Source organism: Antedon mediterranea, chromosome 3 (assembly GCF_964355755.1).
Source record: "Antedon mediterranea chromosome 3, ecAntMedi1.1, whole genome shotgun sequence".
Taxonomy (NCBI): Eukaryota; Metazoa; Echinodermata; class Crinoidea; order Comatulida; family Antedonidae; genus Antedon; species Antedon mediterranea.
In genome coordinates, this window is record NC_092672.1 from 28,873,882 (window position 1) to 28,898,273 (window position 24,392).

Consider the following 24,392-nt stretch of genomic DNA (forward strand, 5'->3'; position numbering starts at 1 on the left):
ATGAGCTTTGAATTTGTCATACCGCTGCATCAATCAGACTTACTAAGAGCATCAGGAGCCAATCAGTATGTGGTTGAAGACCTTTGTGTTTCCAGGCAAATCACAGATAAAATATTTGGTAGATACATTTATTTATAAACAAATTTAATAATTCAATTCATGGTATCTGATTGTTTAATAGATGTTGTATAGTTATTGCACTCAAATCACCCCTTTTACTGCATGTGTCTGTGTTTTTCGTTATAGAATTTATACTAATAGTAACAGTGTATATAAAAATAAGTAATTCTGGTTTAGTAATTGTATACCAAATGCCATATTTCATTAATACACAAACATAATAAATAACAGCCTGAACATGAGACAGGGCACCCCAATATCAAACTACAGTAAATCACTGTTGGGTGGGGAAACGAATGGAAAACCTTTTGACTCAACAGAAAATCTTTTCAATTTGTTACTTGGCAAAATAGAAAAACTTTTTTTTATTGTAACGATACTGTAGCATCCACGAGTTATCTTTATTTATAATAGCACGCCCTCTGTTGCTTTAAGTTTCAAGTATTTTGCTTAGTTTCATTTATACCTTGAGTACTAACTTAATGTTTAAACGGAAAAGCTATACAGTAAAGTCCCGAATTGAATATGTAAATTAATTGTTTTGACTGTTCACAAATGGTTTAATTAATTAATGTAAATTATTGGTGTTTTTTTAACTTATTCTTTTTTCTGACTCTAGGTTGTAAATCATTGTTACGGAATGATGGACCACTTATGTTGCTTGGCAACTTTGATATTTTCTACAGTGTTTTAAGGTACTGACATTTTATTTATCTTAAATTACGCCAGTGCGCCCTCTCCGGGCAGGCCGTGTTGGTTCGTGATTGCTACGATTCCTGTGCGGTAGTATTGAGTTGTTGAAATATTATTCGCATTACATCTGTCTGTGTGGTCTGTGGAGTTGTGGCATATAAACTCTCTCAATCTTATTGGTATTACATACACATACCTGTAAATAGATTTATCAACATTTAAAGCTCTGTCTGCACTATCAGACTAGTTTTCAAGACAAAAAAAGTGTGATGTGTCCAAATATAGTAGTGATATGACATCATTCTGTCCATATATGGGCACATTCACATTTTTTACTTTTTTGTTCTTTTAAAAAGATATTTTATACTTTACAAATGGAGTTTGCTTTTTTTCCAGACAATTTAAAGATGTAACTTCTGAGGTGAAGGAGATGGCCTGGGAATTTCTTTTAAAAAGTTAGTTTTTTCTTGTTTTCTTTCATAAAAAGATGATCATTAAATCTCACTTTTGACAAGAATGTCAGAAACAAACTAAAGGTCCTAGCTTCAAATTATCATCAGTACAGAGGTTGCTGGGTAAAACTCGAACCCACAACCTCTGTCACTACCCTGCCAAGCCAATAAAATCTAGGATTAAAAGTCAAATTTCACTGTCTAATTCAATTCTATTTACAGTGTGCAAACAAGAAACACAAGGGTTAGCAACATATTTAGAGGAGGACCAGCTAGACTCCGTATCGAGACAGCGTCACTTGAACTTTCTTAAGATGAACATGTACTTGCTGAGCCAGATGGCTGAGACATTTGAGACAGTATTAACAAGGCCAGCGACCAGTATTGCATCAAAAAAAGTAATTATTATTATGCTCTTTCTACACTACCAAACTTTATGTAACAGAATATGTGATATGCCCATCCTATACGGACATGATGATGTCATATCACTACCATATTTGGGCATATCACTACCATATTTGGCCATTTCACACATTTTTTGTCAAACTCTATCGGTAGTGTTTGACATAGCTTAAGAGGGTTAAACCTTAAACCTAATGTTGACTCTACTTCCCAACATACAGTGCACAAGCTCCACCTACTTTGTAAACAAATTCAATCATCTGTGCATAAATAATGGAAAACCTTAGTATTGTACATACAGTCAAAACATTGACCAAAGGTTATCAAAAGATGGAAGAACTCTTTACATTGGTGCAAATAATGACAAAAATAGTATATTTAAAGTAAATTATTTTGTTACTGTTTAAATCAAACAATTAAATGAATTCTTCATCTTTAATTATGCAAGTAAAAGGTTTATCAGCGCTAGATAATAAATACATAATATGTGTTGAATGTGTAATATACAGTATACTGTACATTATTTTCATTATGCTATCAAAACAGTATGTTAACATAACAGTTTCATCTGAATTGGATTTTACATGTTAGGCTCCCTATTATTAATTTAAATGTGTATTTTCATATAAAAATAATATTTGTTTGATAGCAATATTTTTGTGCGTTTGTTAATTTGGTGTTTGAATTTTCTAATCGCAAAGGGTGGTCGTAAGAAAGCTGCAAACGTAGGTTTTGATTGGGAAAACGAGAAAGAGAATTTCATCAGTGTCATTTCTCAACCACTTCAATTGGATATATATCGTCTCTGGGATCCACCAATTGTAGAAGAGGAGTTTGTTAAGTAAGGACAATATCAAAATTTAATTGTCAATGTCAGAATGTAGTGTTACTCTTTGTTGAATAACTTTATCATTCTACCAATCACTCAAATTTCTGCTTAATCATTAACGTTCTTAAATATGCTACCTTTTGACTCTTCCTTATTTTTAGTATAACAAATAGTGCATTCATTTGTTTTGTTTCAATTGCCTTTGAGTTACTTAGTTTCAATGGCCAACCAAAACTAACATAATGAACATTCTTAAATGTAAGCATGATGTTCAATTTTACTGTTTATGTACTACTATAGCCCACAAAGCACGCAATATTGGCTAGCCAGTGTACAGTAGTTGCTAGTGACTGCACTAATTTCTCTACAACTTTAATAATTAATAGTCATTTATTTCAATTTAACTGTGTATTCAACTGCAGTTTTAGTCATCTGTGCTATATTAGTATGTATGATTAGTTATTGATTGAAATTATTTTTGATTGTAGCCTTGCAGCCAACTGTTGTTACAAATTACTTGAGAACCCTTTGACATGCCGCAACAAACCATGTAAGGACGCCATCTTTAATTTGATTGGACTACTAGTGAAACGCTACAACCATACCCTGAGTAAGTATTCATACTTTGTTTAAAATTTAATGAATGAATTTAAATTAAACATTTTTTGTTTCATAATTTGCCAGAATTGATACTACCATGTCTTTTCTAACTATTAGCAAACGCTACAAGCTAACATAGTTACACCTGAAATACTGTATATGCAAATTACCTTATGAATATGCAAATTAGTTAGATATAAAATTCACAAAATATGTGTTTGCAAATTTTACTGTACATTTATCGAAATTCATTTAGCCTTTTCTTTCCACCATTTTAGACCGGAAGATTCATTTATCTGTCGGGGAAAATCATGACACATTACAAGTATTTAAATTTGTTAATCAATATTCACTATTTGCATTGTATTTTGTATACAGGTGCTAGTTTGAAGGTTACACAGTTACTACAGCACTTTGAGCATGTATCAGGACCATTGGCAGAAGCTGTAAGCCTCATTTGTACCAATTTTGGTGTCAAGAACATTGTTAGTGAAATACTCAGGTATGTACATTTATGCTATTAAACACCAACCTAAATGTACCAATAGATTGTTAGTTTAAATGAGGTTAGGAGCATTCCTGCCACCAAAGAACTCCACCCCACAGAAAAATGTCACCACAAATGTGGCGTCAATCATACAAAACCCGAACATTTCTATACTATCACCCTCCACAAAAAGAGAAACACACGGTCATGAATAAATATTCAAATATATATTTTCAGAGAAATCGGCAGCATGGATCCGAAGGATTTAGCCAGAGACAACAGTGGTACAAGATCTTGCGCAGCATTTCTGGTTGAACTAGCTGAGAGGATTCCTGCCATTATGCTGCCAAGCATGAGTGTCCTGTTGTGCCATTTAGATGGAGAGGTATGCCACAAGTTTGGGGTCGATGGTACAAGCTTGTGTACCAGATTTATTTTAAGTCAAATTTGTTAAGCCTTGTTTTCCCATTGAGAAATAGAGCCACGCTTGTGGTATCTGTAATAGAGTTATTGAATTGTTGAACTTTTGTATATTTTAGTCTTATACAATGAGGAACAGTATGCTGGGTGTGATTGGAGAGATTGTTCTGCAAGTTCTAAGTGGAGATACATTGGATAAAAAGGCTAAAGATACACGTGATCAGCTCCTTGACAAATTAGAGGTTTGTTGTTTGAAAAACAAACACACTTTTAGCTGATTTTAGTATGAAAATGTTTGAGAGTTAAAACTTTGGAAAAAAACCACCTATAAATTTGTTTGCATTTGAATGCAAAAACAACAGGGGTTATGAATTGTATTTACAATTAACATTAGAAAGAATGCCCTCTCACATACAGGAGTCCCTAGTAACTGTCTGTTTAGATTTCAAACACATGTATATCCAAGGTTGACTTGTTGCTGTAAATGAAAGCAGTTGACATCACCTACACGATGTTTTGCCATTATCACTGGCATTCAGTTCTGAATAATTCAGAACCATGTTCACAGTTTTGCTGCTTCCCAGCTAAGCGGTCAAACCTGTGATTTACAAACAGTAAACAAAAACAAACGGAAGGAATTAATTAGGAAATAAAAAATAAAGATACATATAATAAATAAATTGACGGATGAATTTAAGATAGTTTATAAAAATATGCTAAAATATTTTATTAATAACAATTATTTATTTATATTCAATAGGAAGTTGGAAAAGAAGGGGTACTATATTGTACACAATTCTTGGCACAACCTTCTCATGAAACGAACATATGGCAATATATGTTTTAACACTAGGGCCATAGAGCTGTTGTAGGCCTAGGTTAGGTTGGCCTACTGTAGCTTAGAGTTGAATGTTCAGGATTCTTTTCTACTCTATTTTATCTTCACAAATTTAATTCTTAGGATCATATCCACGATGTCAATGCATTTACTCGCAGTAAAGCTCTTCAGATTTGGCATCGGATGTGCAACAATCAAGCCATACCACTGACCAGACAAAGAGATCTGCTACCACTTGTTATTGGCCGCCTTAAGGACAAGTCAAGTGTTGTCCGAAAGAGTGCTGTCCAGTTATTGACCGCTCTTATGGTCAGCAACCCCTTTGCTGCCAAGGTCTGTGACATAATTTTGTTTCTTTTTATTTTGTATTTGCATCAGAGACAAAATTGAAATTTTTTCTAAATATTAATTTCTCTGAACTGAAAAAACTGCATGGAAATAGAATTGTGAAATCATATTGTTTTTGTTACAGTTGTCTGTAAAAGAACTTGAAGACAATCTGGATAAGGAGTCTAAGAAACTAGAAGAAATGATGCCAGAAGAGGGCATACCTGACATCCCAGGTAGGATTTTTTTTTTAATAGAAAACATATGACAGTTTAAACTGTAACAGGAGATTTGGAGACTTTCTTTTACACTTTTCGAATAGTGTACACATTTGTACTGCATATACCTGACCAATTGCTTTATATCCTATCCGAAAGATGACAAAATCTTATAGTATCTTATCTATGGATACAAGCAACAGTTCCATTATCTAGAGAAGATATTTTATACTTTTCGAATAGTGTACACATTTGCATTGTGAGTATACATGACAAGTTGCTTTTAATATATATTTTATGTGTTGTACTGTATGTATGTTTTATCGAGGGCCCTGAATGATCAGTTCTATTAGGAACTGGATAGGCTACCCTCAGTAAATATGGTAATAAATAAATAAATATCCCACCCGAAACATGACGTAATCATATTATTAAAGAATCTTATCTATGGATGCAAGCATTTTTGCATGAAGTACTGTACCTTTCGCATGCTAGTCTGACATCCATTACGCCACATTTCTCGCACAGTAAAAGGTAAGCAGAAGCTTACATATAGTTTCTTCATTGTTGTTCTCAGCTCCAGTTAACACTGTCGATGATTGGGAAGAGATAGAGGCTGAGGTTGTGAAAGCTATTCAAGAAACTACTAATGATGATAGTGAAGATATTGAGAAGATTGAAATACCAGAGAACAAAGACATACACAGGTATATAGCTCTGTCAACACTATCAAACTAGTTTGTCAAAAATAGTGTGAGGTGCCCAAATATGGTAGTGATATGTTTAATATAGTAGTGATATGACATCATGTCCATATATGTGCACATCACATTTTTCAGCCAATTCTATTCTATTTCCGAAGTATCATAGGAATATTTGGTAATACAACATCACATGTGTTTCACATGTATCTAGAGTAACCTAACCCTTAACCTAACCTTACATGATACAGGCACCACATGTGATGCTGTACCAAATATTCCTATGATATAATACTTCAGTAATAGATAATATGTGAAGATACGGTGCAATTTTTGTCACATAAAATTGGATAGTGTACACAGAGCTTAAAAAAACTGCTTTTTTTCAAGAAGCAAACAAAACAAAGACTTCAATGAGTAAAACAAATAATCTTTTATTAAAAAAACAAATACTTCAATAAAACAAAACAGCAGTTGGAACAAAGAATTTTAATAATGGTTTTATGTTAGTGAATTCAAAAATAATACACTAGAGCCTCACCAAGCCCCACAATAGTTAATATGCTAAATAAATAGTTCATAGAGACAAAGTGAGCGATATTTTTATACCTTTTTTATTTGTTTTTATTGCATTTTCTATTGTAATTTAAATTGTACTTTTGTTTGTGAATACAACATTTTTAGCCATACAGCTACTTATAATGTAAAGTTTTTTATACCTAAATAAATAAAATTATAAATTTTGTGTCACCTACTTCTCCAAAATATTTTGTACCTGTGACTTCTCTCAGCCTTAAATTTGTAAAGGTAAAATGCAGTTAGTACACCTTTGGAACCCCACTAAGTGTCACAACATTCATAAAGCGCCTTATACGTTTATTATTATCACCAAACTAGGCTAATTGTAATCTACACCCTATCGTTTCTGCTTTGCTCCGCCGCATTTGTAGGAAAGATTGCTGCCTCAGCACACTATTACGCCTGACTACTGTTTCGATCTCCGTACAGCTAACAAGCTTATCAAATTTCTTTGGTACATTTCTACCAAATATAAAATTGCATTACCTTTTGTATTCTTTGTCATTTGCAAATAAATATACATTACAATATATAATTTTATTCATACTGTTTAGCATTGTAAGTGAAATTCAAAAACTACTGGAATCAAGTGAGTTCGAAAGTGCGTTGAACTTGTTGGATGTTGCTATGGATACCTGGCCAGAACATGCGATGTTCTCCATACCTCAGCCTACAGACAATGAGGAGTAAGTTTTGACCATTTTGATTTGATCGCCCAAGGCTAGAGGGCGTACTAGGCGACAGCAAAATGAGAGTCCAGAGTGTCTGCTACTGTTTATATGTTTGATTTTGAAATATGCAAGATTTATTTTATTGAAATACATTTTTGTAGATGAATTTTCTTAATTAAAATCTATATATTTTTAATACTTTTCGATTACATTAGGCGGTATTGCGCTCCAACATGTTAGTTTGAATAGGTGTTATGTTTACAGTTTTTCCTATTGACGTTTTTTGTAGTGATATTGCATTGGAAACACACAATATGGATACTGATGCAGAAAAAAGATGCAATCTACTAAAATTAATTTTTCTTGGTAAGTATTTATTAGGTTATATGCATTATCTTGCATATAACCTCTTGATTCTGTCAGAATCTTTATTTATTTATTTCTTAAACGTGCGATTTAACGAAATCACGTTTGTAATCATATCTTCATAATCATGAATCACTTTTAAACAAAATTTGGTACTCTTAAATTTCAGGTCATATTTCATCATATGGCAATACAACAGTGCATATAACGAATGCGTACGCGCGCTTAAAATTTTCAAAATTGTCAAAATTGATTTTCGATGAAATTAGAGTACGTTTCAGGCAATTTTAAGCGTTTAAAAAATTGTCATGAGTGCGCAGATTTTTGCACGTGCACTGCGCGTTAAACGTTAATGTGCACTATTTTTTTCCGATTTCTGTTCTCCAATCTTTCTTTAATATCATCAAATTTTATTCACTTTTCAACGTGAAATTGTGTTTTACAAGCACGTCAAAAGTGACAGGCTACGCACATGTAAAGTAAACACAATGGTGAAAATATGCTAAATTTTAAAATTATTATAGATTGTCAGAGTGCTTGGGAACACCTATTTTTTATTTCATTTTCTTGAAGTGTATGTATCATATGTATTATTTATTATAAAATTAAGAGAACAAAAGTTGATTAAGTCATCATTAATTGCATATTAAATTAAAAAAAAATTATTTCGACAATCAAACAAATTATGACATTTTCTTAGGCCAAAATAACAAACTTAACATTAACTTTCTTCCTTCCAAAGTTTATATCTTAAAGTTAAAAGTATATAGTTTGACAGTGCATCATTATTTTACATTTTTAAAGATGTCATCATAGTAAAAAATTATAATTCATTGCGGTATGTAATAATCTATCTGCACCAAAGTCGTTACTGCACAGTAAATAAACGGAGGAATCTTTCTACAACTTTTAGTGAGTTGTGTATGGCTCGGTGGTCTGTGCTCGTGTCTATGACACTCAAGGTACCGAGATCGAGTCTCACCTTGGGAAACGAAATAAGATTTTTTTTGTATTATCCGTATTGTTCAATTTTATTTTTTAGTATATAGATTATTAAATTAAAATAATTAAAGATTCTGAGAAAATCAATCAATCAATCAATCAATCAATATATCTTTTAAAAATAAATTATCTTTATTTAAATCAATGCATATAACCTATAATTCGTCATAGTGACGAATTAAATCTAGTTACAAATTGTATTCTGTAGTGCTTAAATTTTGAAAATTGGCATGCAAAACAAAATGAGTGCTTTCGAGAGAAATGTCGACAATTACAAAATAAATGTTTAAATTTAATTTTAAAAAAACCATTAGCTTTGTAGGCCTGTGATTTTAATTACCTTTAGCTATTATACTGTAGTCTTTAAGGCTCTGTCTACACTATAAAACTTTATGTGATAAAAAAGTGTGATGTGCCTAAATAGGGTAGTGATATGCTTAAATATGGTAGTGATATGACATCATCATGTTCATATATGGGCACATCACATTTTTTTGTCACATAAAGTTTGATAGTGTAGACAGAGCTTAATTGTCTTGACTGATAAATAATATATTGTATAATATATTTTTTTTTAATTTGCAGGTAAGCTAGCAGCAACAACGTCCGAGAGTGCTGTTGCAGTAACTGAACCACAGACAGAGAGTGAGTCCAGTCAAAACTCAAATGTCAATGAACTTACTAAACAACAAATCGTTGTTCAATATTTTAAGGTAAGTAGAACAGTAAATTAATTTATTCCTTCTATCTTATACCCCTTTCACATTATCTAACAAAACTCTGGAGTTTAGAAACATATAAAAAACAGGTGTTGACACTCCGGTGCAAAATCAGAACAATATTTATGATATAAATTAGGATATTAATATATTTAATTTGTATACGATGAACAAAGAGAATTTATTTTTTCCTCAAAGCTTCATATCATTCATATGTCCATTCTTCGTAATGAGCAAATAAGCATGTACCATCCTTGAAACAATTGTGTACCAAAATGATAAGATAAAAATTGGCAATCAAAACGTTTGCTAGCTTTCAACAAGTCAGTATTAGTTTTTGATAAGAGAATTTCGATTATAGTTCATACTGTTTTTTTATTTCTGGGTTACATTAGCCTTTTCACATCACAAATTCCGGAGTTTAACACAAACCAGGGCATCAACACCTGTGTTTTGTATGGTGTTTAGGACCCAGCATAGGTGTGTGTAAATTCTTGCTAGGTGATAAGAATAGTACATTATCCAGGTGTACGTGTAAAGAACCACGTTCACCACCATGATGATGATGTGTGTTATGAGAAAATTTACATATTAAATCAATATGTTAACACACCTTATTAATGACCTGATATAAAAAATCTGACAGATATAAACATTTCACACCTTGAGTCCCTTAACCATGTGATTCATTTACTTATTTGATTTTTAGGATTGCGTCGCATTTGCAAGTCAACTTCAAGATGCTGTTCCCATCATTAGCCAACAGCTAGGCTCCAAGGCTAACACGGATGTGATGGAAGCCATTGCATTCTTTGTTACAGCGTTTGAGTTTGGCATATCAAATGCAATGCAAGGTGTTCGTAGAATGATGGCTTTGGTTTGGACTAAAGATCAAGGTGTAAAAGATGCAGTGGTAGCAGCTTATAAGAGGCTGTATCTCAGCCCAAAAGGAGCAAATGCAAGGTGAGTATTTGGGCCTAGACATAACTATAGTAGTTGCTTGTTATGAATGACTTGGTCTCAGTACTCCTTTTCACATCTTCTCTTCAAGGCATTGCTTATCAAGTATTTTGGTCATAGGCATATTCTATGATGCAGCATTATAATTATGTGAATAGACCCTAACCTTACCATTACCTTAACCTTCAATGATACAGGTATCACCTGTGAACACAAGATACTGTAATACAGAATTAGCCCATGATACACTGGACAAGATACATCATGAGGCCTATGGAATAGGCATATGATATTAATGGATAAATAAAAGAAATCAGATACTAACTCAGCTACTGTATTTGGTTGCTAGCACCTGAAGCACTTGCAGTGGATATATGCACTATATGAATTATTATTATTACAGCATAAGAATAAGGTGGAATTAAAACACATTTGCATTTACAGCAGCATGAGGCAGAGCTCGCCTCGTCTGAAATTTTTACTACCCACCCCAATTCTCCAGAAGAGATCGTCATATTTTATATTTAATAATTATATTTAAATCATCTTTGCCTTGTCTGTTTTTGTATCAATTTACATAAAGTCAATTTGTAAAACTTTTTGTGTTTAATTGCTTTCAGATCTCGCAGCATGGCCATTGTCAACAATCTGACAGCACTTACTGTCGGTGCCACCATCGGTGAGCTGACATCATTGGAGGAACTTGTTGTACAGTTTGTGAAGAGTGATGATATATCTAAGCAGGTTGTGCAGCTACTGTGGGAGAGGTTTACGATGAAGCTACCAGGCACCACAGAGGAGGAGAGCAGCGGTGCTATCATTATACTAGGCATGGCTGCAGGGTAATCCAATTTATTTGTTTAAAGCATACAACAATTGCTAATTACTGTAGGTGACTGGAATTAAGCTCTGTCTACACTATCAAACTTTATGTTACATCACGTTTTTTTGTGACATAAAGTTTGATTAAGCAATTTCCTCTCTGTTTCATGTGGTGGCCAACCAGATTTCATTACTTGACAAAAATCTGATCAATTCTTGTCATTTGATTGGATAATTGTGAATCACATGATAAAATAACTGCACTATAGCATCATTCATTATTTGTATATTATTATATTCAAGTGACCATTTAATACTTTTTTCTGTCTATTTTAAGAGCTGATGTTGACATTGCACGTAGCAATGTCGATGTACTGGTTGGCACGGGTCTTGGTCCCAGAGCAGAGACGGACTTCACACTTGCACGGTACACATGTACAGCTCTTCTGAAACTTGGTTGTTCTGGAAAGGTAAGAAGGAAATACTTGTTGAAATTGGGTTTACTACACAAGATATATAAGTGTTTGAATATAGCTGATATATTTTTAATTTTCATATATAGCCAAAGGTCATGACCTCTGAGCAACCATTTAGATTCCCTTCATCTCACGCAATCTTCACAAGACTATCAGATATTTTATTTCAAGGTAAGGACTAAATTATTATGACTTGCCTTATTATTGTATTAGCAAAATAACTGGCCTAAGGTGGTTCTCAAAGGCTTCTCAGGACCATTTCAGTCATTTTAATACCCTATATAGTTGTGTGTAATAGAAAAGATTTGAAATGAACAAACACTCATTATAATAAAGATTAAAGAATGTCTGAATTTTATATCAAAACCTATAATAAACGTCTAAACGTGACATCAAACATGTGATTTTAGGACCCTTGAACTTACAAACATTGTGCAATCTTTTAGAACATTGTGACATTTGCCAAGGTTTTCAAAATTATTGAACTTGTAGGCTTGTTTAGATCGACGCAGTAAATAAACATGGACTTAAATGAACCATAACACCAAGATAACTAACCCCTTTGACTTTCCAAAAGATGCACTAAGTGTTTTATGGGCACACAAACTAAATCTGTACACTGTACTTCAGGTAGCGACATGTTATACCACCAGAACTATGACCAAGGAGTGCCTTGAACCAGTGCCAATTTTATGTGAGTTGCTGTGCCCTTTCATAACACAACTCGACTGCAAGCAGATCACTGCGACCAACTATTACCATTTCTTTCTTAGGAATTGACAACTTGACAGACTCTTACTGGCAGCCGTTTGCAGATCAGGCCGTAACCACAATATATCGTTTATCTGAACATCCTGACGTTGTTTGTGGAGAAATTCTAAAGAAACTAGCTGCAAACATACTGAAGATTACAGAATCCGATTCTGCTGCTGAACAAGGTAGGACCTTATTTTTAAAGCTGTATTGTCCCTTGAAACACAAAAAAATGAAGGTCAAAATATTCTAAATTTAAAGTGGCCATATCAAAGTAATATTAAAGTTATTCACTTTAAGTCGAAAATTCGAGCCAAAAACAACAAGTATACGTAATTAACAGGTAAATTAGCTTGATTACATTTCGTCTGGAAAATCGTCGCGAGCGAAAGTAAACAAAGATTTCAAACCATGAGTATGCATTATGCATATGCTAATTAGGATTGTTTACAACTCGTCACAGTTGAGAAGGTATTTTCACACAGATCGTGAGGAAGTTTTATGATTATGCATACATAGTAGCCAAACAAGCACGTTTCATTATGGGATATGTTTTGATCAAAAACTTTGACTGGAAGTCAAAGTTATTTTTTTAACAAAAAAACGTCTGTATTTCAGTTAAATGATTTTTTTTTTCGACAAATATTTGGTGATAGTTAATTACTATTATGATACTTTAAAATGACCCACCTTTTTTTGAAATCTTTTATTTTTTATTTTTTTGGAATTAGTCAAAGGGACAATACATCTTTAATGTTTTGGAAGAAATATACTAAATGATGATGACCCCATTATTGCTTATCTTTTGTGGAATTTCACCCACCTTTAGTGCTTGTTTCTGCTACATAGTGCCGATTATTTATAATTATATTATTTTTGCACGTTTAATTTAACCTGTTATTAAAGATTTGTTCTTTATTCACACGGTCATTTTTAAAATCAATCAAAAAAATAATCTATAGGTGAATTTTTTCCGATGTTTACTGTTGTGAGATCGCTAGAATTGCACATTTGAAAAACAAAAAAATGTACAAAAAACTATGTTCACCTATATTCACTTTTAAAAATATTGTCTTTTTTTAAAGATGATCAAACAACTATATCTTGCCCGGCAGCTGTCCTTTCACGTTTTCTTGGATTTTGTGGGCAGGTGGCGCTGCAGCAGCTTGTCCATTTGGACGTGATGGTTACGTCGGAGCTGAAACGAAGACACTATGTCCAAGAAAAGAAGAATGGCAATGACGGCAAAAATAAATCCAAGGTGCCTGTAGTATTAATTACAATTTCAACTCCACTACAATGAAATATTTGTTGAGGGCGTGTGGCGCATTGTGTTCAAATCCAATGCTCACCGCATTGCTTGTATCCCTAGGCAAGAAACTTTATTACGTTTGCCGCTCTTCACCCAGGTGTACAAATGATTACCAGGTTAGATCAAGACACAGCTTTGCGCTGATTACTAGCTGCATTATGGAAGTATGTTTCCATACATATTGATCCAAAAAATGACCGGAGTAATAATGTGAAGCGCTTTGAAGCATTGTACAATAAGTACTGTATATAAGAATGTGTATTATTAATACAACACCCCTCCTTTGGGTCACCCCTAATCAGGGGGAAACTTTATTAAGTGGACACTTTTTCTTATGTTTTAATACGACATCCCCTATTCATTATTTATGGGTTCTCAAAGGTATCCCCTTAATACGAATTCTATTGTAATAGTCAATCAACTAATAGGACATTTTTCATCATTTCATATTCATTAACACATCCTTTAGACTATTTCATCTGAATTGTAACTGTTAATAAAATCCGTCAATATTGTACACCAAAGGTTGTAATATGTTTAAATATATACATTTATTTTTGCAGAATGCCAGTGAAAGCAATGACAATGGTGCGATTGAAGATGAACTTGGGTTAACAGGAGCTACAGCAGAAGATGCAGAGGCTGAATACATAAGAAATATCTGTGAAACAGAAACTGTAACAGGTAAAGTATTGTATACAAAATGTATAGTAACAAATATCTTAAGTTTCAAACAAAATATTACTCTTTTTATGGACTAATTTTGTGCATAGCTAACTACTAAAATGTTGTATATGAAATATTAAGTGATTAATGAATTTGACAGTTTGGTTGACAACCTGAATTTATCAACTGACGAACCCATTTAAATTAATATAAATTAATATTTTTTTTTAATAACTTTTCTGACTGATTGATAGATCTTATACTTGATTCACACGTACAAAACGTAACTAATTTTTATCTTGCAATGTGTGCAGGGGTTGCAGTGTGAAAGCGTTGTAATGGGAAAAGATCAGGAATTTTTCACTGTAAAGATACAAAATTATAATTACTTTAAAGAATATGTAAATGTAAAATGGCAGTATCTTCATGTATGCGCCTTATTTCTAATGAGTTTTTTACATGTTTGTGTTGTACTATACTTGTAAGTTGGGTATAAGTTAGGAAATTTATATATAATTATATTTATGACTTCCTAATCTTCCCAACATTTACTTTCTTCCAGGTCCAAATCTGCTTTCTGGTGTACGCCCCCTATTGGTAGCAGTGTGCAGTAATCCTACAAAATACAAGGATTCTTCATTGCGTACTTCAGCCTGCCTTGCTCTCGCTAAGTTTATGCTTGTTAGCTCTGAGTTCTGTGATGCTCATCTTCAATTGCTGTTTACTGTTTTGGAAAAGGTAAACATTCTTCTTTGCATTGGAGGCCTGCAATGTACTTTATTTATTTAACTTCTCACTAAAACATACATTAGTGAAGGATGGTCCAGTCCTAATTGCACAGTGGCTGTGTGTGTGGACTATTTTATTTATTTATTTTAGGTTTTTTAAATTGCACATGACCTAGATGTGTACGCTGGACCTATGGTTTATAGTCCTTATCCGAATGCTATGATTATGATTATCCATGAAGTTATGACTATGTAACGTTTCCACGGTCTTAACCGCTCGACCACTCACTCACTAAAATGTAACATGCTGTTAACAATAGCTAATATTATACCTACTACTTAAATTAATCATGATTGGCTGTGGCTCCACGAAGTTCCTCCGATCATCCATTCTTTGCTGTTGCAGGGTGACCAAGCACCCTCCTCTAGCGGTCAAAAGGACTACCAAGTGGGTTAATAGTTTTAAATTTGTATAGCGCAAAATACAAATACCTGTAGCCTCTATGCGCTGTTTAACACAAGTGTAAAAAGAAAGAAAGTGTTTTTGTTAAATATATCAATTAAGCAGTTTTGTTTCCAACTGCTCAGTAGTTTAAAGTATACCCCTGGGCATTTACCTACGATCCCAATGATGTTACTTCGCTTCTTATTTTTCATATCCTATCTTATTATCTTACTCTATCAGTGGTAAGCCATCTTATTTGTACTGTATTATGTTTCGTTCCCAGTCGCCCGAGGCAGTCATCCGTGCAAACACAATCATAGCCATCGGTGATCTCACTTTCCGCTTCCCAAACCTCATTGAACCGTGGACAGCAAATTTGTATGCCAGGCTACGTGACGACTCTGTTCATGTCAGGAAAAACACATTGATGGTTTTGACACATCTCGTTCTTAATGACATGGTGAAGGTTAAAGGTCAGATTAGCGAGATGGCTACATGTATGGTAGACTCAGAGCCACGCATTGCTGCACTTTCTAAGCTTTTCTTTTTCGAACTTTCCAAAAAGGTAAGTACAGAAGTTTTGTTGAAAAATTGAATCACAAATCTAACTGCATCAAAGTAATTTGCCAATTAAAAAATATATTGGTTTAAAATTGTTACCTAGAGTTATGTTAAAGGTTATGGGCTTTTTTATGTCGTCGTTTGTATGTAGCCGTATTACGATACACACTTTCGGCTACAAGAAACAATTGCCTCTGGGATTATCACAGAAAAAGAAAACACACTAAGACGAAAAATGTAGATACAACAAAACCCACAATGTACATAGGCTTATACTACTGTATGCTTGGAAATCACCTGTCATAATGTGAACGTTCCTTTATGTTTGGATGTACTGTATTTATGGAAAAATTACAACGCCCTCTATGATTTGGCTAATGTTTCATTTTTGGAACTCTTTTACCACTGTATGCAAAAGGCACATTGCTTTGCATTTTTAGAAGTTTTTTTTTTTAGTAGTACAGTAGTAGTATTCGTAGAAACTGCAACAACACTATCTGCATATATTTTTTTATTACAGGGAAATGCTGTTTATAATGTGATGCCTGACATGATTAGTAGACTCTCTGATCCAGACTGTGGTTTGCCTGAAGAAGAATTTCGTACAATCATGAAATACCTTTTTAACTTTATTGAGAAGGAACGACAATCTGAATCGTTAGTTGAAAAGCTGTGTCATCGATTCAGGGCAACAAGGTTTGTTGTCTTTTTTGAATTTTCATTATTTGTTTATTATTTAAATAAATATCTGTGTTTTAATTGCAAGTACTATATGGGCAATTCCATGCAAACATGGACATGACCAAAAAAATTCAAATTAATTAGTCAGCTCAAAATTTGTGTTTATGTTACTCGTTGAATATGTGGGAACTAGGTTTTTAACTTTTTCAATTCATTTATGACTTTTTGTAGCCAAAAAATTACGTTTATTCAATGTTGAATATATTTTTTTTTTTAGGTGTGAAAAATAGGTAATTACGTTAACTGATTATTATTTCCCCACCAAAGCAATATTTATAAAGTAACATGTCTAAGTAATAGTACACTTAAGATGTATGGAAAATATGATATAACTACAAATCTTGAATATCCCATATAGGAGTGCTGTGTATATTCTGTTATATATTCGGGTATGTAATGCGAGTGACAAAAAAAATGATATTTTTTTTTTTATACCATCATGATGATAATTTTTTTTAATGAAATTTTATAATTTAGCTATACTACTTTGAACAATTAAAATTTGACCAAAAAAAATAAAAAATTCCCGTAAATACAAAATTGTTGAGACATTGAAAAGTGAAATGCGAGTGACATGTAATGCGAGTGACGTTCAAAAATGGACAATGTAATGCGAGTGACATTACTAAAACTCTTTTTTTTGTAAAGTAAAATAGTAATTAATCTATCATTAGTTATGAATTAGTCCCAGAATTAGTATATACATTAATTTCATAATACAATGTGTGATTTGGCCCTTATTTGGAGGCACTACAGTATAATAATTATAGCATTAGGTTTGTTGAGGGCACAATCCCTAGCAACGACCTTTTTGCAGTTAAATCATTTGAAAAATCAAATCATTATAAGAGCTCATTAAATAAAAAACACTAAATCTGGTGAGATTTAACAAATTTGGTACAATCTTTTGTGAAGATAAGAAGGTAAGAATAAGTATACATTTATATTTAATAACAATTTTTAAGTTTTTTTTTCTTATATTGTTAGTGTTAATTATTTCAAATTCTATAATTTGAAAACACCGCATAGGCCTAGGCCTAGGCTATAATAATTTATTTATATATTATTATTTATATATTATTATTTACTAGGCATATTTTACACCACCAGGTCTAAAGCATTTTAGTTTTAAAAACAAAATATATAATTGCTTATTATTTAAAAATAATTTTAAAATATCATTCACATTTGCATCCTGCTTTTAGAAATGGCCGAACGACAGAGAAAGTACCTAGAAAAACTGAAAGCCGAGGGAAAATACACCTCATACAGAAACAAACAAAATGAAATTTCGAAAAGAAGTAAAAGTAAAAGAAAAGAGAAAATTCTAGCTTTGCCACCAGCTTTGAAGAAGCAGAAGATTGATGCTCTTAAAGTTGCTAATAGAAAACGTGTGGCTAAGTTCAGAGCAAAGAAGGCTGCTTTGGCATCAGACGGGCAATCACCTTTTAGAAGTGCTATGGCTTTTGCTAAAGCCACTACCAGGGCAAAAAGAATGCTTGATGCTGGTTTGCCATCCAGTCCTCGCAGAAGAAAGCGTGTGCGACATATACTTTTTAACGACGAGCTACACGATGAGACACCAACCAGTTCTAAAAGACGGAGGTCAAATGAAACACCTGAAGAAACTATTAAAATAATAACAACATTTTATGAGCGGGATGATGTCAGCCGTCAGGCACCAGGAATGAAAGATTACTGTTTAGTTCAAGGAGTCGATGGCAAAAAAAACAAGATGCAAGTCCGTCATTTGACAAGCTCTATAATGGAAACATTTTCCCTCTTTTGTAACGAGTTTCCGGAAATAAAAGTTGGAAAATCCAAGTTTGCAGAAATACGACCCAAGCATGTTTATCTCACAAATAAACTGCCTCACAATGTATGCCTTTGCAGGTACCACGAAAATTTCATCTTTGCAGTTGATGCACTGCACAAGGTGTGTCGAACATTTCCATCCTATACCCATGATTTTCCTGCTTCTTTGTTGTGTGAGACAGTAACCGAAAAATGCTGGTTAAATGAGTGCTCATCTTGCAAAGATGCTGAAGGATTCAAGCAGAAATATCAGTTAATTCTTGATGAAGATGCTTGTGAGAATGAAAGTTCATGGTATGTTTGGAGAATGTCTAATACTGATAAAAGAATACTAAAAGTCATTGAGCAAGGTACAGTTAAAGAGCTGACAGAGTATTTTTGCAGTCTTATTCCACAATTTATTGAGCATTGCTATGTCAAGCGCCAGCAAGCAGCTACAAGCAAAGATGATAGAATGAAAGCTTCCCCACTTGAGGCTGTAATCCAAATAGATTTTTCTGAGAACTATACGTGTGTCTCCCAAGACGAAATCCAGAGTGCTCACTGGAACCAGAGACAGGTGAGCCTATTCACAATAGCCCAATGGTTTGGGGAGGAAGTCCATTCACGTGTTTTAGTGTCTGATAATCTGGTCCATTCTAAAGAAACCGTAGTTTCGTACATTGATGAAGTGCTAGAGCAACTACCAGAAACAGTAACATTTGTTTCACTTTGGTCTGATGGACCAGCATCACAGTTCAAGAACCGGTTTATTGTTGCTGCAATTCAACCACTGCAAGCGAAACACAAGGTAACCCTACGGTGGAATTATTTTGCAACATCACACGGAAAAGGCCCTGTAGATGGAATAGGTGGATCAGTTAAACGATTTGTCTGGGGTCAGGTTCGAACAAGAAAGACAATTGTATCGGATGCCAAATCATTTGTTTCTGCTGCTGCTGGTATGAAAAATGTTTCTGTGAAACATTTTTCGCAACAAGAAATTGATAAGAGAAATACTTCTCTTAATACATGTAGCATTTTTTATCATGCCTGTGCCATTCATGGAATTGCCAAAATGCATTGTTTTGATGTAACTTCAAGTAATGTGTCTGCTTTTGTCATAAGTAGGCATGTTAAGGAGTATAATTTAACAGTGCATGTTGGTGAGTGGTACCAAGTTGATTACGACGGAAAGCTGTACCCTGGGGAAGTTATTGCTATTGGGGAACAAAATGATTTTCAAGTGTCCGTTATGGAACAAGTCGGGAAATACTGGAGATGGCCCACTCCAAGAGATACAATATATTATGTACAAGAAAATCTTAAAAAGAAGGTTCAAGCACCAGTTGTTGTCAACAACCGTGGTCACTTTGAGTTCCATAATTTGTAAAATGGCTGTTTGAATTTTCTAATTCATTTTTAGTGACCGTATAAGTGTTACTGTGTTTATGAAAAAACAAGATGTTCTATTAGTGTTAAAAATAGATGATGTCCTTTAGAACTTCATCCAAATGAGTTGAAATAAAAGTTTTTACTTGAATATTGATATAACATCCTTTGAGTGGTTTAATGTTGCATTATTTAATTATTGTCTACTTTTCTTCGTTCTAAAATCTGCTTTGTTTAGTAAATACTAAGTTCATTTCTTACGGTAATGCGAGTGACAGTAATGCGAGTGACGGGACTTTTTTGTTAAAATGTCAAATATTTTTAAAATCTATGTAATGTTGAATTTTTTTATTATCCTATTTTATACTTTAAAAGTATAGCAATTAAAAATATAAGATCTTTTGATTCATATATTTTTAGTTTAAGGACACGTTCTTATCAAATTTAATCAAATTTTTGTTGTGTCCTTTTTGTGTAATGCGTGTGACAGAATTTCGCAATGGCGCCATTGTCGAAGTAAAAGACATACAATTTTTTTTATAGTATTTTATTAAAGACTTGCACCTAAAGTATGTTCATATAAAACATTGACTTAAAAATCCAATTAGTATAGAAAGTACAAAGCTTAGACTAACAAAAATGACTGTAATGTGTAATGCGAGTGACCATGGAATTGCCCATATATACACAATCTTTCGTTATTGGCATTCAAAACTGAAGAAAAAACACAAATCAGTGTTATTTGAGTGAAGCTGTGAAGGTGCTTGCCTTCCAATCTCAAGGTCCAGGGTTCAATCCTGATCTAGTGCCAGTGTTGTAACTCATTGCTCTTTCAACTCCACTCCATATAAGCCTCAAATGAGACTTTTAAATAGTTTATCGATCCTATAATTAGCAAGGTTGTGCTCACTGTTGGATGCATGTGTATTTTCTATTTTTAGAACACCAGAACAAGTGCGAGACCTTTCTTATTGCCTTTCCATGCTGAATTATAGCGAGAAGAGCATCAAACGACTGGTGGAGAACTTTGCTTGTTTCTCTGATAAGCTGTCTGATGCCGAGGTCTTCAACTGCTTTCAGAATATCTTGACAAAAGCTAAGAAGTTAACAAAACCTGAACTCAAAGTAAGTGCATAAAGTGTACACTTCTGGCAGGTGTGCACCCAGTACATCTTTCGGAAGACTAGTGGGTTACCCCAGGGTACTGGTCCATTCAGGCCCTGTCATTGGGTGGCAGCACTCGACACGAAAGTTTTTTTCGGGAAGTAAAAAGTTGTGGTATGTGTTGTCCGCAATTCAGGCCAGTAGCAGGTTATTCCCCCATTTACATTTTTACATTTAAGTCGCACACAGAAAAGACAAAAGTAAGTATCTCAAGAGATCTTTCATTGTCAGTGCTTTTAGAAATCATGTGGTAGTAACCAGTCCTACTAAACCCAATACTGCCTAGTCCTTGGGTGCAAGGGCTAGGCTGGCTTCACTGACCATTGCCTAAAAATGATGTGTTTTTTTTTTGTGGTAATTTAAGAGAAAAGTATGGTGAAAAAATTGCTATTGGGTTTAGTAAGTCCTCTCGGGCAGCATCAGTTGATGTTTAGTAGGACTCTGGTAACTGCTATGTATTTACCAGGATGCAATTGTGCTAGACAGTTGGGATATTTATTTTCATATCCAACTAAAGAGTTATGTTAAAGACCTTCCACCGTCCTAATTTCAACGCAGTACTCGCACAATCTCTGTATACCTGAAAGTACTACTGTAGCCCTGTTGTAGTTGTTATTAATTACAAATATTCTCTGTAGGTTTTCCTAGAAGATTTTGAAGAAAGGATCACTAAATGTCATGAGAAAGGTATGGAGGATGATGAGGTTGAAGCTAAAGCAAGCAAAGCATCCTCAAAGGCAAGAAAAGGCACATGCAAGGGCCAGAAAACAACAGGCCCAGCTAACCTGAGAAGAACAGCTAAATCCATAGGTAAATGATCAATTATTTCTTTAAATGACAATTAAGGAGGTTACATAACTAATACTATATGCTATTTATTTATTTATTTCAACAATGTTTATAGAGGGTGACCCTTCTAGTTCCCTCGCAGGGAATAAAACTCTGTCTACACTATCAAACTTTATGTGACAAAAAAATGTGATGTGCCCATATATGGGCATGATGATGTCATAACACTACCATTATTTGGGAATATCACTACCATATTTGGGCACATCACACTTGTTTTTTGTCAAACTATTTTGATAGTGTGGACATTGCTTAAAACCACTAATTGCAAGCATGATCATTTCTGAATATCTAATTTCTATATATGGGCATACACAAAAACTTATGTACAAAATATAACATCACCTGTAATTTGATAACAGTTAAAAAGAGCACACGTAGAGGAAGGAGAAGAAAAGATGATGATTCTGAAGATGAGGGTGATATGCCGCTAAAAGAAGCTACTGCTGATCCGGCCAATTGTAATCAACGACGTAGTACGCGCAAGATGAAAGGAAGGCGACCAAAAGGGTTGGATCTGTCTAGTGATGATGACAGTGACGAGGTCTTTCAGTCCATGTTGTCAAAAGGTATCTAACTTAATTTCTCTATAGATTTACCAAAACTAGAGTGTGATTATCAGGAGACTTAAGCAGGTCTGACAGTAAGTCTATGTTTTTTAATTTATTGCTCTAATGTCTCTAATTGCAGTTCCGAAATTTCAAGGTCTTGACGAAAACAGTGAAATTGAAGGTGAAAATGTTGTACCCAATACCAGTATGTCATCCAGACCAAAACGAGGCAAGCGAAAACTTCTTTCAACACCAGATGGCGCTAGAGGGGCTTCTAGTAGGCTGAAATAACTTGACATTAAAATCATGTTTGTTTGTTTATTAAGTCGTCTAATGTTATGGATTTATCCTGAAATATTGTGGGCCAACTGTGCTACTAAAATTAAATTTCAACCTTCAATAGGACAGGTCTATGTTACATCTAGGCTATGGGGCATGAGCCAAAAAGAGGCCTAGAAAACGAATTTCGTGATCTCCTAACGGGGGGGAGGAAGATATTCACACATTTTATAGTTAATAATTAGGTTAACACAAATTCAGCCGATCCCGCTTCCAAAAGTTACGCAATAAGAGTAATTTTATGTGTAAAAAAAATCGAATTTCTCAACATAAACAAATACATAGAAATAGCGCCCTCTATTTGGTATATTTTCTGTTAGTGATAGTAGTACTGGATAAAATACAATCGTTCCATTGGAATAACTTATACTGTATCTTTCTTTCACATTTAACATGCAATATTATTATCATAATTTTGAGATTAATATTGTAGTCCTTGTAAGAAATGTATCTGTTAGTAAACCTTAATTAATATTTATTTAAGCACACTGAAAAGAAGATGCATTTTCAATCTTTATAATTCATGACTATGCTGTCACAAAATATTTATTAATATTATCTCTCCTATATAATTGCAACTTTTTGTTTTCATTGGATGCATAACATAGAATTATAATCAATTAGTAATAAATCAAATGTTGCATTATTGTTTTCATTGTAGATGTATAACATAGAATTAGTAACAAATAAATGAAATTATTACAGCAAAGTTTCTTATAATACTCCTGTTTCTTAATATTGCTTATCATCTCATGGGTTCTTTATTTTATACTTTCTCATGGTTCATCCGTTACGTTACAAAATAGTTAAGTTACAAAATAGTTTAATATAAATTTACATTTTATAGGCATATTAATGTATTGTAAGCATCAAAGTAGAAAGTTTCTTATTAATACTCCTGTGTCTTAATATCACTTATCATCTCATGGGTTCTTTATTTTATACTTTCTCATGGTTCATCCGTTACGTTACAAAATAGTTAAGTTACAAAATAGTTTAATATAAATTTACATTTTATAGGCATATTAATGTATTGTAAACATCAAAGTAGAAAGTTTCTTATAATACTCCTGTGTCTTAATATTACTTATCATCTCATGGGTTCTTTATTTATACTTTCTCATGGTTCATCCGTTACGTTACAAAATAGTTAAGTTACAAATAGTTTAACCTAAATTCACATATTATAGGCCTATTACATTAAAATCATGTAGACCAAGTAAAATGAACATTTGTAAACCATAAATTACACTTAAACTACACTAAAAAGTTCTTCCTGCTCAAATTCATCTCCCTCTTCCTCATCATCGCTATCATCTCCATCAATTTCAAAAACATCTGTGTATGAAGAAGATTGTTACAGTTTTTGCACGAGCATAATTCTGTACAAGAGAATCCTAAGGATACACAGC

At 33.5% G+C, this 24,392-nt stretch overlaps 2 protein-coding genes across 2 annotated transcripts; both read left to right on the top strand.

The window, feature by feature from the left end:
- Window positions 1–23,800, top strand: LOC140045155 (condensin complex subunit 1-like). The gene is made up of 29 exons (XM_072089923.1): window positions 1–118; window positions 740–815; window positions 1,210–1,268; window positions 1,488–1,663; window positions 2,372–2,511; window positions 2,988–3,109; window positions 3,478–3,601; window positions 3,824–3,971; window positions 4,126–4,248; window positions 4,968–5,177; window positions 5,317–5,407; window positions 5,967–6,096; window positions 7,224–7,355; window positions 7,630–7,706; window positions 9,294–9,421; window positions 10,137–10,390; window positions 11,008–11,229; window positions 11,547–11,679; window positions 11,772–11,856; window positions 12,459–12,623; window positions 13,524–13,699; window positions 14,314–14,434; window positions 14,979–15,154; window positions 15,873–16,154; window positions 16,671–16,846; window positions 21,019–21,202; window positions 21,880–22,051; window positions 22,453–22,659; window positions 22,781–23,800. The coding sequence occupies exons 1-29, from the start codon at window positions 1–3 to the stop codon at window positions 22,930–22,932; spliced, it is 4,359 nt and encodes a 1,452-aa protein (XP_071946024.1). The 3' UTR covers window positions 22,933–23,800.
- Window positions 17,490–20,078, top strand: LOC140043342 (uncharacterized). Its single transcript, XM_072087844.1, has 3 exons — window positions 17,490–17,498; window positions 17,807–17,814; window positions 18,194–20,078. Exons 1-3 carry the CDS (start codon window positions 17,490–17,492, stop codon window positions 20,076–20,078), a joined length of 1,902 nt encoding a protein of 633 aa, XP_071943945.1.
- Window positions 23,801–24,392: the final 592 nt, after the last annotated feature.